General features: G+C 32.6%; 1 protein-coding gene across 25 annotated transcripts in view; it reads left to right on the forward strand.

The window, feature by feature from the left end:
* Positions 1–18,545, forward strand: part of PARD3 (par-3 family cell polarity regulator) — a 730,632-nt gene that overhangs the window by 420,635 nt on the left and 291,452 nt on the right. For all 25 annotated transcript variants that reach the window (XM_056800896.1, XM_007504759.3, XM_007504751.3 and 22 more), the window contains one exon: positions 2,055–2,138. In XM_056800896.1, coding sequence (XP_056656874.1) covers positions 2,055–2,138 — 84 coding nt within the window. The remainder of the gene's footprint in view (positions 1–2,054; positions 2,139–18,545) is intronic.

An 18,545-nucleotide genomic window follows, 5' to 3' on the forward strand; every position in this document is an offset into this window, starting at 1 on the left:
AGGAGGATCTGACTTGCCTCAAACTAATTGAGTTTAACAGAGTTGAGGAGTTAGGGGAAGAGGAAGAAGATTCATTCCAAGTCCTGGGTTGGTGTGAATCAAATTGGAGAAACAATTGAGAGAGTCGAATTCAATTTTTCTGAAATGAAGCACAATATGAAAAAGAATAAATAAGTAATACTAGATTACATTCATCTCAGAAACAAATCAGTTTTTGATTCTAATCCTTTCTGTTCCAATATATCTCCTTTTTGTTATGAAGGAGCAGAGAGAGTCAACAAGTTTTAAATGTTTTGAGCTAGAGATAATGGAAGGACAGTGATATATTTAAACAGGAATAGAGTCTTTAAAGGACACAATGGTTTCAAGTGTAATCATAAGTTCCAACTGGAACAGGTTATTTGGAACATAATGTACAGTATTTGGAAGGTGATACACAGGAGGCAAATAGAAAATATATCTAGAGCTATCAGAAGAAGTTGGTGGAGCAGAAAAATTAGGGAGTCAATTACGTGGAAATGACACTGAAGTCACCTGAATTTGTGAGATAATGAAAGAAAGGACACTGAGATACAAGTAGATATTAAAAAGTACCCTGAAGATTCCCTTAAATGTGTCAGGGGAACATGATAAACCAGTAAAAGTTTTGTATCATCAAAATCTATATTTCTTTACCCCTAAAATTTGTCTAACTAGTGGCAGCAGTATTGTGTTAGTAGGAGTTTTAGGCATGGGTTCAAATCATAGTTTTTAAGGTATGTAACCACAGGCAAATCACTCAAATTTCTTCAAGCCTCAATTACTTTATAAATGGGTACATTAAAAATTAAATGAACTGCTTCACAAGACCATTTTAGATAAAGTGCTTTTGTGAAATTTCAAGCATTTGGTAATATTTTTTTAAACCCTTACCTTCTTCTAACTTAGAATTGAATTGAATTGAATCAAAATTTGAAAATGTATCAGCCCTGTGAATCAATGTTGTGTAATGGTTCCAAGGCAGAGGAATGGTAAGGGTTTGGCAATGGAAGTTAAGTAATGTGCCCAAGATCACAAAGTGATTTAATCCCCAGGACTTTCCATCTGTAGGCATGGCTCTCAATTTACTAAGCCAACAAGGTGTCCCCTTTAAATATTATTGCTATCATTTTATAGGCAAGAAATATAATGGGATAATGGATAGAGATATCAACCACTTTAGGGAGAGGTAGGTGCAGGTCTTACCCTTGATAAGTGTGTGTGTTGTTGGGCAAATCACTTAACCACTCAGGGCTCCAAGCATCTCTCTAAAGCTATAACCTGCATGAAGTGTCAAAATGCATTGTTAGAGAGAGTGGACCTTATGTAAGTGATATCACAGGTCCTATTCCTGTCCCTATGCTTGCTCAAAATGTAAATCAAAAAATAATTTGTGTCAAGAAGCAACACTAAAGCTTCTTTATAATTCAGTTTTTTTTTTTTTTAGTTTAGACTAAGCAAATATTTCAGGGATAAATATGAAATAAATAATAAATAATAATAATAAATAATAAAATAAATGAATCAGTGACTTTATAATAAAACTTTGTTTTATTATTTCCTGTTGAAAAATTAATAGGTGTAGGTGTAATTTGGGAGATAAAGTCTTAAAAATTCTAAATAGTCTTTAAAATTTAAGTAGCCACTTTAGTGTACTGATAAGTTTAGAGGAAATACACTGTTGGTCCAGGGCAGTGTAATTTCTTTCATTATTCCTGGACAGGATGAAGTCCATCAGAAATATTAGGTTGGTATTATTTTCTGTAGTTATTTCTGATGATTGCTCTTCTTTCATGCCATCAGACTAATATTCAGGTATGTAGTGTTTACTGTTAACTTCATCACCATTGCTCACGTTCTGGAATATTGATGTTGTATGTTTGGTGGGTATCTTTGTTGTACCGTGGCTTTCTTTCCTTTCCTTTTTTTTCCTTTTCTTGGTTTTGTGTTTTTTTGTTTTGTTTTGTTTTCTTTTTTTTTTTTTTGGTTTGTTTACAGTACATGTTCATGTTCCCTCATTCATCATTGTCTCACAGTGATATGGTAAAGCTCGTAGAAGTCTCCAACGATGGAGGGCCTCTGGGAATCCATGTAGTGCCTTTCAGTGCTCGAGGCGGAAGGTAATGTATTGTGTAGGATTTTAATTGAATCATAACATGAAATGTTTTCTCTTAGTTTATGCTGAAATGTTTGGAGTGGGTTTAGCATGTTCTTAATATTAACCAATTAAAATTTGTAGCCACTGATAATCCATTTCTATATGTACATTGTAATTATAGAATTTATTTAGACTGATGGAAGGATGATTTTCAGGTATACAAGCTCATCGTGCATTTTATACAAATAATCCTAATGAATTTATTGTTCATTGCAATTTACAAAACATTCTACATCGCTGATGGAATATTCTCTGTTAAATTGGCAATACATGTAAAATTCAGAACTCAAGCTGGACTGGCAAAGTGAAGTAAAGAAAAATAAGACAATTATCTAGATGAATTAAATCAAGAAAAAAAATTCTTTTCCCCTAAAGTATCCCTATAAGTAGGTTAAGTGTCTGTTAAATTTATTCCAGTTTTCTTTTTTTCTACATATTTCCTATAATTAATTTTAGGATTAAAAACTAAGTCATTTGTGTTACTATTGTCCTTAGTATCATGTGAAATTTACTCTCTATGATCTCCCTTTACTTCCTATCTCACAATTTAATACATCTGTGTTTGATGTTTATTACCTGATTTCTGAATGAAAAATAAATTCTAGAAAATATCAAATACTAGGCATTTAGGGTACGTTTATCTTCATGGTTTTTTTTTTTTTAAGAATCACTCAATGTTTACAGCATTTTCCACTGAAAAACTTGAGTTTAAATTATTTAAAAATTTTCATCAAATACCATTGGTGAATATTCTGTGCTAGGTGGATATTATGAAGTCAGTGAAACATAATGTAACTTTGCCCTATAGGAGCCTCTCACCCGGGGTACTACCTCAAATCAGACAACTGAAACTTTTTGACTGATTTAAGTTTAGTGTGTTCTGCTTTGGCCCACTCTGGCTCCCAAGAGGAAGAAAATGTATCATTCCTTTAAATAAATTATGGCAGGTCAATAGTGCATGTGTTGAATCTTGAACTTAGTGTTAGCAACATCTGAATTTGAATTCTGCCTGAAGACATGTACTAGCTGTGGAAATCTGGGTGAGTCACTTAACCTCTCCCAGGCTCAGTTTCCTTATCTTAAAGATGGGGATAATAGCACTTATCTCCCAGGGTTGGTATGAGGATCAAATGAGTTAATGAGTAAAAGCACTTTGCAAATCTTAAATTACTATAAAAATGCTACTTCCTGCTCCAGGAAAAAAAAAAAGATCACTTTAAGTACTTCTGAGATTTAAGGACTATAGCTTAATTTGTTTTCTGGTAATGAAAATAAAAATAGTATCAGAGGCTTTGTAGAAAAGAGCTGAACCATCAAAGACAAATGCTCATAATATAACTATAATTCATTCTCACATATGCCTCATAATTAATTTTTAAAAAATTTAAGAATATTTCTGAAAAATTACTGTGGTTTCTTGATGTAATGTATTTGACATGGTAAATATAATTTTGAGTCCTTTAGTAAAAATGGAATGTATCATATAATTTTGTAATAGCTTTACCCAGTGTTGACTTGCCAACTCTTGATCCTCTAGTTTAGATACTAGATAGAAATAGCACATTTTCCTGAATATAATGGAGAATGGAGAAGGTATTTTGATATTGTAATATTTTCAATGTAGTAACTGCTTTGAGCAGTGTAATATAAGAAATTTTTTTAAACCTTTGAGGAATATTGATTAAACTCTTAAAAAAAATCTCTCCTAACACTGGGTCAGATTTATGTTCAATTGATTTCACTTATATTTCTCCTAATGTTTACAGTGATGCTTTAATATTTTTATACCTTTCATAGATTGAATATATTTAATGTTGATCACTGGAAAGGGAAACGGAGCTTGTCTAATCCTCATTTGACCACACCAACTAGTAAAACAAATTATTTCTAATCTTATTAAATATCTCATCTAAATTAAGTCAGTGTGTGCCAGACCAAAACAAGGATTTTACAGTGCTAAATACTGGTCTATCTGCCCAACACATTGTCTTAGTTTGAGCCAAAATCATGATTCATCATTTCAAGTAACCCTTTGGCAGAATTAAAAATGAGATAATTTGAATTTTGCACTGCCCATTTGAGAAGTAATAAAAAAAAGATGATTTTTATTTAGAATCAAAATTATGTGAGAACAATTGTTAACCTTTTTTCTGTCCCTGTTTTTCCAATTTCCCATTAAAGATATTAAATATTCATTACTTGTTAGTTTAGTGTGTTTCTAATTATGTCATATTTTAAAAAAATGAAAAACTCATTTCTATTTTTGCTAATATTATGATCATTTTTTTTGTTTGTGTTTACAAAATCCTTAAGGTTTTTCACAGTGGGGGTGTCTATCAAAGGAAGTAAGAAACATACCTCTGAGTCAAACCATAGGAGCATCATCATGTTGTACCCAACCTTTGCTGGATAACTATAGCCTTAGCTACCTATGGGAAAAATATAAGGGAACCCCAAATGAAAGTCAGAAGTAGGGTTTCTGTCAAAATCTAACACATCATCATGATTTCTAGAGTAAAGGAATATAGATCACATGCCTGAAGTCCTAACACATTTTCCCTCTTTATAGACCTTTTCAGCCAGGCCATTATTGATAGCTAATAATTATGGAGTGACTCAAACTTCCTTTTGTTTGTCAGTTTTACTGATATACCTTATATTTAATCACTTGCTAAACCTTTATTTCTTCCTTAAATCTTTACTTTTAACAACAACATAAAATATAACTAAGCAAATTCAGCCAACTGAACTTCCATATTTTATAGAATATGTAGTATTCAGCATCCATAGTTCCTTTTTTTTAATAAACAGGGGTGTTTTTGTGTGTGAACAGATAGACAAGATTAAACTGTTTGATTGTTTTTCTGTTACTCTTAATTATATTACTGTGGTCATTCTATAACTTGTTCTTTTGATTATAGTTTTTGATTTAGTATAGATCTTTGCATTTTTCTCTAAATTCTTCTATTATTTCTTATGACAGTAATTTTTCATTATGTTTCTTGCCCTTTCTTCTCCCACTTCTTCCTGGTGAAAGTGACAGAGTCTATGATGGCCCTTGTTCTTAGACACATTTGGTTTCAAATTTTGATTTTGATCTTCCTTCAAAGTTGTAAAATAAAATATTGTATTCTATGCTTCACCTTCTAACTCTCCAGGTTACAATGTCCAAGGTTCCATATAAAACAAAGCAATTTTTATGTCATATACAGACATGGTACTCATAATACAGGTACCCATAATGATGACATTCTCTTAGCATCTTTTTCTTAAATTTATTTTATTTGGATGTGGCCACTGAGCCTGCTATAAATTCTGGGAGCTACAGGTGAGAGTTGTGTAAAAGGTAGACACCAAAAGTGCAGGAGCAACCTCGAAATGGACTCATTAAGCCTTCATGCTAGAGTTTCTAGTCCTCCCTAAAGTCCCCATATATCCTAAATGAAGCTCAGAAGACTGTCTAAACCAGGTTGAGGATAACCAATAAACCTTAAACCTATTGATGAGTTAGGAGATTATCTACTCCTAGCATGTAAAGACTTACCCTGGCAGAAAGGGTGGAGGAGAACAATTCATTCTAGTGGTGAAGAAGGCAGCTGAAGCAGGTCCTCTGGAAGGTGTAGAACTTGTTTAGACATTGAACATGCGATGGTCATCTACTGCATTCCAGACCATCACCCATCATCCTGACTTTTGTCTTGTCTCTGAACTTAAATGACTTTGTAAGAGAGAGTGAGGCTGATGATTTGTGTAACTCTGCCTTACTTAAATCCAATTCTCATGCAAGTTAAGCCATCATTCTATAGTATCACTGGTCTTCTTTGAAATTAAGGATAAGCAACATTTTCTTTAAATGGAGAGTCAAGTTAGAAATAATTTCAAAGTAACAGAAAAGTGTTAATGAAGTATTCTTAATTACTGGCTATATTTTACTGAAAGCCATGAAGACCTAAGAAAAAACATTATCAATTAAAGTCTGAAGGTTTTCAAAACACGGTCAACATATATTGAACATTCTATATCTTGTACATTTCAAAGGTCATCCATGACAAGTCTCAAGGTAAGAGAGGCAATTTTTCTAAAAGTCCAGGACCCAACTACATGCAAATATGTGGTGATAAATGAATGCAACATAAACCATCTCCCTCCGTCTCCACCCAGACCTTGAGCTAATGTAAGATAGAATGTTGAATAGATGAAAGAGGTTCAGACAATTCTCATAGGACCTTCTCAGGGAAACTTTGTTAATTTTTAATTTCTATTGTTATGTATATTTGTAGTAAATGTGATAACCCCTTAAATAAAACATTAAACATTGTGACCTTTCTTTAGTTCAGATTGGGTCTCTATCACATAGTTTAAAAACAATTTTGATAGTTTTCTCAAAGATGAAAGTTTTCATTTGACTTTTTTCCTGGCCCTTTACTTTTTATGTTAAGTCCACCTGTAAACTATGAGACATCCTCATGCACTGATCAGTTTCTATCTGTATACAGCTACTTTTTTCTTTTCTTTTTTTGGTGACGTGATCTACTTATGTAGATTGGAATTATGATAGCCACTCACAGACCACTTCTAATACTGATCAGCAAGGATGCTATAACTTGTTCCATTTTTCTGACCTAGTGATGTTTGCTCCTCCTTACAGAGCCTGATAGTTGCTCATTTCTAGGCATCCACTACAGTGTTCCAGACTTAATGGGGCCACATCAAATTGCCTTTAGGCCAATAATAGCTCAGAATTCTTGAACTCACGGTATCCACAAACCTCAACTTTCACCTGTAGTAGAGATCATAGATGTGTCCACTACAGCCAGATCTATTAATCACTTCTGTATTTTATGCTGTTACTCTCAAATTAAGATGTTACTTTTGGGCATTTAAGATCAAGTACTTTGAAAATTTATTATCTTCTCTAATTCTGATTAGTTATGGGACTTTTGTATTCCCTGGAAATATTTAAGACTCATTTTTAAAGAGTCAGCTTTTTTTCCTCTCTAAGCTGTTCAAAGAACAAAATTTGATGCATAGCTTCTTTTACCATTCCTCATTTTTCTTGTACTATCTGTAGGAGGTTGAGCCTGGAGCTATCTACCCACAGAGGAAAAAAGGATTGAAATAATCACTTTCTTACAAGGTGTTTTACTTGACAATAAATGCTGTTTTTCCACAACTGATCCCTTCTCATTGTTATTCCTAACATCCTTTGGAAGATTTATTTGAAATTTCTAATATAACTGATCTACGTTTTTTATTTTTTTATTTTTTTAAGAAAGTTCAAAATAAAGCCAGACAGTCATCAAATTCTACCCCTTACTTTCCCCATCTACTTGCTGATTCAATAGTAAGTTTAGGCTGTGTTATAGATATGTTTCTGTTGACATGCATACTTTTACTTTATTAAATTAAACAGTTTTTGAGAAGACAATGAGAATGCCATCAGTAAATATTTTCAGTACCTTTTGTATGTTCTGTTCTCTTCCTCCAATGTCCCATTGTGATGCTCAGTTGAACTTTTTTTTTCTTTTTCTGGACTATATCATCAGAATGCTTGCTTTGGTGGACCCTATGATAGTGGAATGTCTTCAAGCTCAGACCAGGTGATGGTATTCAGGTTTAAGAGTTCTGGTACATCTAAATCAGAGAAGCTTCTTGCTATCTTGGCTAATGATGGAATTTTGAAATAGCTACTCTATAAGACAGTCTACTGAATCAAAGAGAGTTGGCAAGTGAATGGGGAATAGTCAAAATGATAATAAAAACATTCCAATAAATTTATTATTTCTGGGGTTATTTGGGGATACAAAACTTTTAAGAGACAATCCTTGCTCTTGATGACTTAAAATCTTGTTAGGGATTTGGGACCTGATCATATGAAACTAAATGAAAATTAGGGGAAGCATAGGCTAAGTGATAAATTATTATAGGATGTAAGTACTATTATTGAGGAAAAATGGAAATAATCCCAAGGGCCTGGAAAGGAGTGGAATGCTTCATTAATTGAGACTTTAGTGGGTTTTTTAATGGCTCTGGGAAGTTGGGAAAACATTCCAGGACTAACTTAAGTAGTTCTTTCTATATACTTTAACATCAGGTGTGTGTGTGTGTGTATCCGTGTATCCATGTATCTATATCCATCTTTCCTGCCCTTTTTATCTTCCCTTTGGCCTTTTGCAAATGTTCCCAGAGCTTGTAAGATCAGCATCTCACCAGTATTCACAAATGGATGGAGATATAAAATAGAGCTTCTTTTCAGGGAGATGTTGAGGAACTCTGCTTTATGGAGACAGGGAAGGTTGAGCATGAATGTTACAATTGAAATCAGAGGACATTTTTTACCTTGTAGTTTGCAAACATTGTGTGTGCCATAATAGAAAGTATTTTTCTTTTGTAGGCAGAGGAGTTGGGTTGAAATGCTGCCTCTGTAACTTACAGAACTGTGACACCTCCCTGGTTCTCAGTTCATCTGAAAAGTGAGAGGTATGGATTGGATGCTCCTTTTCCAGCTCTAGGCTTATGATCCTTTATTTTGTAACTTTGGGCTCCTAACATTACCTCCTATCTTTAAATAAGAAAAGTTAGGCTCAAGTTTCAGTAACTAGGTTAAGTTATAAAGGATTATGAAGAAAAGAGTGACCCAAAATGTGAAATAATCTGTCCAGGCTGATAAGCTGTGTTAGAACAAAGAATGGTATAGAAATCTTTTGCCCTTGTCATCCTAAAGTCTTACTACTGCTTATTTTTGTCAAAACTGGGATTTGAATTTATATCTTTAGATCCTACATTAAGTTTCCATTCAACTCACTTTTTTTTAAAAAAACCCTTGCCTTCTGTCTTAGAATCAATGCTAAGTACCTATTCCAAAGTCTAAGACCAATAAAGATTGAGCAATTGGGATTAAGTGACTTTCCCAGAGTCACATAGCTAGGAAGCATTTGAAACCTGATTTGAACCCAGAATTTTCTGTTTTCTGGTCTGGGTCTCTTTCCACTGAGCCACCTAGCTGCCCTGAACCTACTTTTCATAAGCATTTTTGCTACATGCACACACCACACTCAAAGGCTTGCATTTCAAAGAATCTTCTTTTTTAAGTCAAAAAAACCTTTTTTTTATTTCCCCAGACCAATTACATTTTTCCTGTTTTCCATTATTTTATTCAAGTCACTGGCAGCTCTTCCATCATATCTTTAAGCTAAACCATTATACCATGGTTTTGATAGTACATATGGTAGCTTGAACTCACTAAGCATGGTATGTGTTATCTTTTGTCATCTTTTCACTAGTTTCAGCTTTCAATTTTCTACCACCACTTTGGGTGAAGATCCTGCTATTCTTCCAAGTCCAGAAATTCTAGAATCAGATTTGGATGGGACCTATGAAGGCATGTAATTCAAATCCTCCTCTTGGCTGAGAAAAGATGAACCAAAGAAAAGTTGCATAATTGTGTCCTTTCCCCATCCATTGCACCTCTGTCTTACTGCTGATTGCAGACCCTAGCCTGCTCTGGACTATTTCTGACTCAATTTTTGTAGTCTTGAATCACTCATCTTTATCCTCACCTCTCTGCCTTTGCTTTCATCTTCTCTGTATATTTTCTCAAAATCTGATGTTGTTGATATGATCCCTTTGCATCTATGTTGCTTTCTTAAGCTACTTCCTTTCATCATTGCCCAGTCATATGTGGGCAATTAACCAATATGAATTTTATATTCAAATGTAATGTTTTTCTGAATGTATAATTTAAAAGTTCAGTTGGCAACATTCAACATTTAGAGATTTATTTTTGTTCATGAGAAATATGGTAGAATCTAAGTGAACTGTAGTATAATTGAGGAACACATTCCCTTGTTTCTCTGAATTATTGTGTGATGGAGGTTTAGGTCATTTATTTAGTGCCAAATGTATCCATATGTAGAAAATTTTTGTTTCTTATTTACTCCTGGCCGTTCTTTCAAGGCTATGTACTTATAAAAGACTGTCTTTCAATTACTTTAAAAAATGTTTTTAAACCCTTCCCTTCTGTCTTAAAATTAATACTAGGCAATGGGAGTTAAGTGACATGCCAGGGTCATACTGCAGGAAGTATTTGAGTCTAGGTTTGAACCCAGAATGTCCTATCTCTCTGCCTGGCCCTTTGTATCCATGAGCTCTAACTAGCTGCACCCTTAATTGCTTATAAGTATTTTAACGAGCAGTCACAATATTAATTAAATTATTTATCTATAAATTAATAAAGTAATTAGGCAATGTTTTATCTGGAACAAATATTCAGATCATGAGTTGCAGTGTCAAGATGCTTTAGAAAAGACCTGAAAAGCATATATATATATATAATATACATATATAGCTATGTACCATATATAGATACACTGTTAATATGATCTGACTTTATAGCACAGTGAATGTATAGAGAAAGCATAGCTTTGCCCCTAATCTTTACATAGGTATCATCATCATCATATATATTTATTTTTAGATTTTTATTTTTAAAATTATTTTATTTAATTAATTTGGACTGTTTTTCCATGGTTACATGTTTCATGTTCTTTCCCTCCCCTCCTGCCTCCCCCTTCTCAGAGCCAATGAGCAATTCCATTGGGTTTTTCATGTATCATTTATCAAAACCTTTTTCCATATTATCAATATTTGCAACAGTGATCATTTAAAGTCAATATCCCCAATCATATCCCCATTGAACTATGTGATGTCATATGAAAAATCACATTTATTTAACACAGTGTACCATGCTTTATGCTAAGGCATTTATTTACAAGTATTATCTTCTTTGTTCCTCCCAAAAGCCCTGAGAAGTAGGCATTTGATCACTCCCATTTTAGAGATGAGCAAACTGAGGCAAACAGAGCTTAGTGTCTGTGACTATATTTGAAAACAGGTCTTCCTTACTCCCAGCCTGAAATCTACTGCCACATTTAGCTTCCTCAAGCAGAAAGAGTGATAAATCACAAGAAATTTTGAATTTTTTTAAAAAGAAAATTTTATTAATAAACACATCACTGCAGGTTATGAAAGTGGTTTCGTTCCAAAAGAATTGTTCAAGTGATTATCTTTTAAAACTTGCCTGTCTTTGCCTCTATTCTTTAAGCTAGATACTTTTACATAGAGTTGTAACTACATTACTTTTTCTTTTCCTTGTTCAAACTCCAGTTAACGTTAATTGAAATCATCAAAGTAGGAAGTCCAAAAGTTCCATGAAATTTTGTGTAATAACAGGAAAGTGGATTATATCACCTTGTTAGACTTTCATCTCTTTTCTCCAGTTGCAGCAGTCCTCACTTCCTTGTCTTGTCCATGATACTGAGACAATTTAATTTCAGATTTTATATATAATGATGTTCTTTTATTAGATATAATTCTTAGTGACAGAACCCATGGAATTTCTTTCTCAGCCAATGTCATTTTGCTATATTTTAAGTCTTTTTGACTAGATTAACTTTATTAGCATAGTTAAAAATCTACCTCAAGCCTTCCTTCTATCTAAATCCATCCTATTTATGATCTTTTAGTTTATATCAACAGGTTTCTGCAACATAGTATTTACCCCTGATTTCCAGGTTTGTTATTAGACTTGTCTACATAAGGATGCCTTGTTACTTGTAGATAGTTGTAAAGCATTTATTGAAAAAGAATAGTCAAAATGTTTGGGGGAAGCAAAAGTATTTCTACTTGTATGCTATAGTTTTTTAATACTTGGATGTTGAGTGGCAGAGCCCCAAATAGGTAACTATCTTGAGATTCTTAGAGAGGGAGAAATTGATTTGCCCATGGACTTGATCAAGAATGAATTAACAGGTAGAAATTGCCAAGAGTTCAGAGAGAAGCTTAATTAATTAAAGTTTGAAAATAAAATATGATTAATTAAAAAAGTGTTGATTTTTTTTCCTGTTGCAATAAAGGCTTAATTTTTTTAAAGTCCCTGTTTTAAAATGAAACATTACCAAAAGAACAAACAAAAAAAGCCCCAAACCAAATAATCTTACCTTCAGACCCATGATATGTATTCATTTGTATTTCCATATTCTCTATACTTTTTATTTTCCTATATTTATATGTTTATATATAGATATATATGTATATCTGCATATATACAAAATGTACCTATCTATAGTTACAGCCATACCTATGGCTATCTGTGCCTCAATTTACCTGTTCCCCAGGGAAGGGTTTTGTGATATTAAGTCTGGAAAATCTGGCCAAAGAGGACAGCAGGAAGATCTAGACTTATCAAAAGAGATAAAATCTTGAATTAGGGGCTTTGAAATGCTTTTGGAAAACAACAAAAAACAAAATGTTGAACTTAGAATACTATGAATTCCTGCTCTGTCATTTTCTACCTGTCTGATCATGGACAAGTCTCTGAGTCCTAGTTTCCTAGTTTTCCATATAATCTAGGCTAATTTCCCTCTCTATAGAGCTTTGATGCCTGTCTTTTATGGCTAAATCTGGACAAATTCCATAGTAGTTCTTTTTTTGTTACCTTACTCATTGACTTCTTTCTGAGGAGTGGTTTGTTTTGGAAAACCCCTCTTTCATCATTTCCTAGAGAATTCCCTTGAAGTTTTCCCTTTCTCTAGTCACTGTCATATAGAATAGAGACTGTATTCGTTCATGGTCAGATTTAGTGACTTACTCAACCTCCCTGTGTGAAGTGTTCTGTGCAGTGTTCCGTGGTTACTGAATGCCATTCTGCCCTATTCAGAGCTCTGCTTTTAGACATTTGTGGTGTTTATACTCTGTCAGCTTTTATTAAGATAAATTATGATCATTTCCATACAGCTGGGTGGCAGTTGTGGTGAGTTTACATTATCAAAGCAAAACTCAGACTAACTCAGCCAATTTAGATGTCAATAAAACATTTGTTACTTATTTTCAGTTTTATCATTGGTTGTAATTTATACTTAGGATTGAAAATGTTAACATGTGTGACTGAGTTTGTTTTAATTAAGTGTATAATTAGGCTAATGAACCTTGTAAAAATGTAGTGGTGCAAGCCTTAATATAATCTAAGCAGTTAAATTTCTAATTATGCAGCCAAAATAGTACAAAGATTCAGCATCGCAATGGTTTGCTTTTTGTTGGTGGATTTTTTTTTGCATGTGTGAAGAAGCCTCCCTTATAAATTACCCCTCCCCCCCAAACAATTGAGGAAAATACATGCCCACTGAAAATGAGTATATTAATGCTTTATTTTAATTTGGGCTGAAGTCAGATTATGAGGACATAGAGGATGTTTTGCTCCCATGTTGTATGTGTATGTTTGTTCATATTTAAGGACTCTTACCTTGTTTTAGCAAAACTAGTTATTTCTCCCATTTATGTAGTATTTTGACATTTGCCAAGTACTTTCTTGAAACATCTAGATTGATTCCTATAGTAAGCTTGAGGTGTAGGTATTGGGTAATACATGGTTTGCAATTCCTATTTTAAGATGAGGAAACTGAGGCAGAGACAATTAAGTGACCTTTCCTGAATCAGCAAGCTAGTACTTAGAGGAGCCAATTTTTCATTCTTGGTCTTCTTGACTTCATTTCCTGAGTTCTTATTAACATGAAACGTCTATATACTATATACCAAAGTCAGTTTAGAATGTGTGCTTGCTAGACAGCCAGTTAAGCCTTAGAAGAATAAAAACACATCTTCCTCAGAGTGCATGGGAGCACCAAGTGTCTCTTTTTTCCTTCCCCATCTCTACCTTCACATAATTCTGTTTTCATTGGCAGCCTTTTATTTAATCAACAAATATTAATGAATGGAATTTATTAAACATATGCTTTGTCCCAAGCATCTTGCAGTACATAATATCTTAGTGTCATGCCTTGTACAAAGCAGATATTTAAGAAATATTTCTTCAGTGGATAGATTTTTTTTTGCCCTTAGTCACATTGAAGAGTTATATTGGATTAGCTAGACCATATGCCTCTACACACTGCATTCTTCCATCTTTTATAATCTTTTATATGTCAATTTTTTTTTTTTTGTATTTTAGTAATTTGGGCTTAGGATTCCTGCTCTGCCTATTATATTATGGCCTTTTTCTTATTAATAAATCAAGATATTTAGCAAGCCACACACTGTCCTAGCCACTAGGAATAGAAAAAATCCACAGTGAACATCCATTCCCTCTATGAACTTTTATTCTAACTAGAAAGACATACATAGAAAAGATAGACAAAAGATACACCCAACATTGTGTGATTGAAGAGGTTTGCCCCGCAAAGTAATTTTATTTAATTATTTTGTGGTGTGTTTTTTTCCTTTTGTGGTATTGAATCTGGAAGGTCTATAAAAAACAGCAGAAAGATATAGAATTTTCAAAGAAAGAGAACCACGAATGAGGGTATTTGAAATACTTATGAGTATCCTAGATTTCTGGTCTGCCATTTTCTAACTATCTGATCATTGATTGACAAATCACTAGACCTGGGAGCCCCAGTTTCCTTATCTGTAAAACTGGGATGATAATTCTTTTGTTCTCTTCCTTATAAGATCATTATGATGATACAGATACTTTGTAAACCATAAAGTGATATTTAAACATGTCATTTTGATTGAGAAAATAACTTTTTAGTTAATTTGGAAGAGGATCAAGGTCTTTTATGTGAATTTTGAATAGTATGATTTATATATATTTGTTTTCCCTCAGACCACCCCTTCCAAAAAATAAGGAAAGGTATCTTATTTATTGTGACCAAACAAGTAAAATCCAGGCACCTAACATGCCTTCTTAATTTTCAAAGTCAGCTCCTTCAATAAAAATTATTAGAATTGAGATGAAAGATGAGGGATGAGGAAATTTCTGCTTATTTAAGAAGCTGCTAATTTTTTTTTGTTTGTTTGGCAATCTCATTTTACCCAGTTAAACCAATAAGGTAATTTCATACATAGACTGTAATAATTTTATTTAAAATTCATTCTGTTTTGGGGTCTAGTTCATATCTGTCCTCAGATATTCCTTTGCCGTATGACCTTGGGCAAGTTGGCAAGTCACAACTCCAATTGCCTAGCCCTTATCAATTTGAAGACAGAAAGTAAAGATTTTTTAAAAAATTCAAAATTAAAAAAATTTTTTGAAAGAATCCAATCATCATTGGTCAAGTATTTTTGTATATCATTAGGCTACTAGCTTATTCTTCTTTCAGTCTACTGAGTTACATTACAAGCATGTAAAGTTTCCTTGAAGGGTCGGTCTACCTCAAAAATTGGGTCAGTTCTGAAATCTCTGAAAATTCCATATGCAGTGTATAAGATGGCTTTAGATAATAAACACGATAGGTTTTGTGGATTGGAGTTAATGAAGTATAATGTGAGTTTGACTTATAGTTTATTTCTATGTTATGCTGTTTTTACCAGAGGATGAAATTAATAGTATTCTAATCTTGACATATGAAGGTTTATTTAGATTAGTCAGAGAGATAAATTATCTATGTGAAATATGTTCAGCTTATAACTTTTCTTAATAGTTTTTGAAGTGATAGCAGCCAAATAACAGAAGACCTTTACAAAGTTTGATAATACTAGCAATTAAACAGTCATTTACTAAGCAGATTTATTGATGTAACCTTTTGACATTGTAAACTTTGCATACGTAGCCCTTCAAAGGACTATTATGCCACTACATCATGAAAATGTGTGTTCAAAATGTAAATGAAAGATCATATGTCTTATATAAATAGTAACATCTAAATAGCACATCTAGGGGATGGATGTTTGATTTTTTCAAAACCAAACAAAATAGTACCATGATCACCAAGGATACTTTTGACTACATCTCTCATTAATGATTAATCTCTGCATAAACTCCATTATGATGATCAATGTTAATAGTGTTAAATGACTTCTATTATAAACATTTGCTTTCCTCTATAATCATGCTTTAGAAAATGAAAAAGAAGATGATATGAATTAAATAAAAATATATTCCAGAAGATCTTTAAAGATTCTAACAATGCTGAATTACTAACAATAATTGGTTCCTTTCAGCTTCTTTTTCAAGTGTATTCTTCCTCTATTGGATCAGGAGCTTCTTTAGGGCAGGGACTATCTTTTGCTTCTCTTTCTATCTCTGGTGCTTATTGTGGTACCTGGAATAAAACAGGGTCTTAAAAAATATTAATTGACCCACTAATCTCAACAGTAGTTAAATATATGGTGCTAATAATCTATACTTTGAGGAACAGGGAGCCCACAATTTGAAAGTTTCTGCTTCACTTTTCCATTTTCACTTGTTTAGTGATTTTTGTTGTCATTCAGTATTTTTGTGAATGGTTGTATATAAGCAAAGGTAGTATCAAATTTGCTTATTTAATTTAATTTTGCTTTTCAAATATCCCAATTCTTTGTTTTTCAAAGAAACATACCATAAGTCTTGAATAATTAGTCACTTTCCTTGAATTGTGTTATGACCAATTAAATTAGTTCTATAGAAATTATTTTGCATTTTCAAGAGAGATGCCAGACATTCTTTTTCTTTTAACCAAAGGGGATTTCAGCATTTGATAAAATTGCCCGATAGTGTGTGAATATCTTTCTAGAATCCTACTTGTCATAGAAGCACTGAATCATTATTCAATTTCTCACCTTTTTCCTTTACCTTGAGATACTCTACTTTAATCCTAGTCTTCTCCATAAGTTGTTCCAACAGTACTTTTATTTGTCATTAGGTTTGCTGAAAATTATCTAGAAAATATAAATTCTTGAAATAGTTGTTTTGTGAAGTCAGTACAATCATACAAGATTTTCTTGCTTGAAAAATATATATTTTTTTAATTTAGGTATGATTTTCTGTTAATATATGGACTGAAATGGAAAACAATTTTTAATTAGCTTTTAGTGAACTTCAAAATTTCATCAAATTGGGTTATGGCTTCATTGAATTGTGATATATAAGTAGTCAATACAAAGAGTAATATCAAGGAATTCTATTGAAATTGACTGCTCTCTTCTGTGGACTAATTAAGTCCTATTTTTGATATGACCTTCATAGATTAGAATCTCATCTGTCAACAGTGATCAATTTGTCTCATTACAGGCAATGGATAATATTGTTTGACTTAGCTAGATAGATAAACCTTTTTTATTAGTCACTTTATTCCAGGAACTTGCCTAAATTTTTTTATTCACTTCTCATTTATTGAATGTTTAATCATATTCTTAGATGAATGAAGGCCCTGCCCGTATAGAGCCTGAAATCTAAAAGAGAATTAAATTCCTATTATGCACGTTAAGTAAGATTAAATGTGATAAGTGCCATGAAGGATATAAACAAAAAGTTATAAGAAAGAACAGTGAGGGAGAGATTGCTAGAATCCAAGTTCATCAAAGAAAAGATCTTTGAAGAAAAACACTTGAATCAAATATTTCATATTAAGATACTTTTCTATTGGAGAACTTGCTGACTTCTATGAATTTTGAATAACTTCTATATTGCCTTTTAGTATTGCAAATTTGAGTGTTTATGTCTTTTTTAATTTAATTTAATTTTTAAATTTAAATTAATTTAATACTTAATCTAATTCTTAATAATATTTATTTCAGATTATCTGAAAAAAATTTACTGAAATAAGAAAGGAAACATTAGCATAAAACATATTCATAAATTATTAAATCATGATAAGTATTTAACTTCTAAGTTCCCACTTAAAATGATACTTCATTTTTAGTAAATATGGAACAAAAAACAAAGCCTAAGTAAACTAGGTAAATATATTCCATGTTAAGCAATACCGTTAGTTATTAATTGAAAAAGTTGCCATAAAGGAACCTTACACTTTCCCAGCATTCAGAAAAGTTTTAGTTAAGTGCAGAATTCCTGAGAATCATATATTTAGCACCAAAAGGAACCTTAAAGTCATCAAGTCTGTCTCCTGTTTTATAGCTCATGAAAGTGAAGCTGAAAGTTAAGTGTTTACCCAGAACCACCCAGCTAGTTTAATTAGTATTTAAGAATGAATTTGAATTCAAGTCTTACTGATTTCAATCACAAGAGTAATTCACTATGCCATCTAGCTATTAAATACTGCATACCATATGCTTTAAACTCATGCTTTACTTTGCCTATTATGTTCCAAATACACCCATTTTTAAGCTTTACCCATTTTTTGGGGGGGTGGGGGGAAGTAGAGGCATGTTTAGATAATTTGAACATTGACATTAAAGGGAAAGATCACTAGGTCTTCTCTCAGCCATTGTTTCAAAATTCCTTAGTCAGCTTGATTTTGTCAGTCTTCAAATAAAAATACAATTATTAGCCTCGTTAGCATTGTGAGAACCAAAGTGTTTTGATATGCAGAAACTAAAGCATCTGCTGAATCTAAGTGCTAACTCAGGAAATTATTTCCCCTTTATATCCCTG

The sequence above is a fragment of the Monodelphis domestica genome, chromosome 5, assembly GCF_027887165.1.
Source record: "Monodelphis domestica isolate mMonDom1 chromosome 5, mMonDom1.pri, whole genome shotgun sequence".
NCBI classification, from domain to species: Eukaryota; Metazoa; Chordata; class Mammalia; order Didelphimorphia; family Didelphidae; genus Monodelphis; species Monodelphis domestica.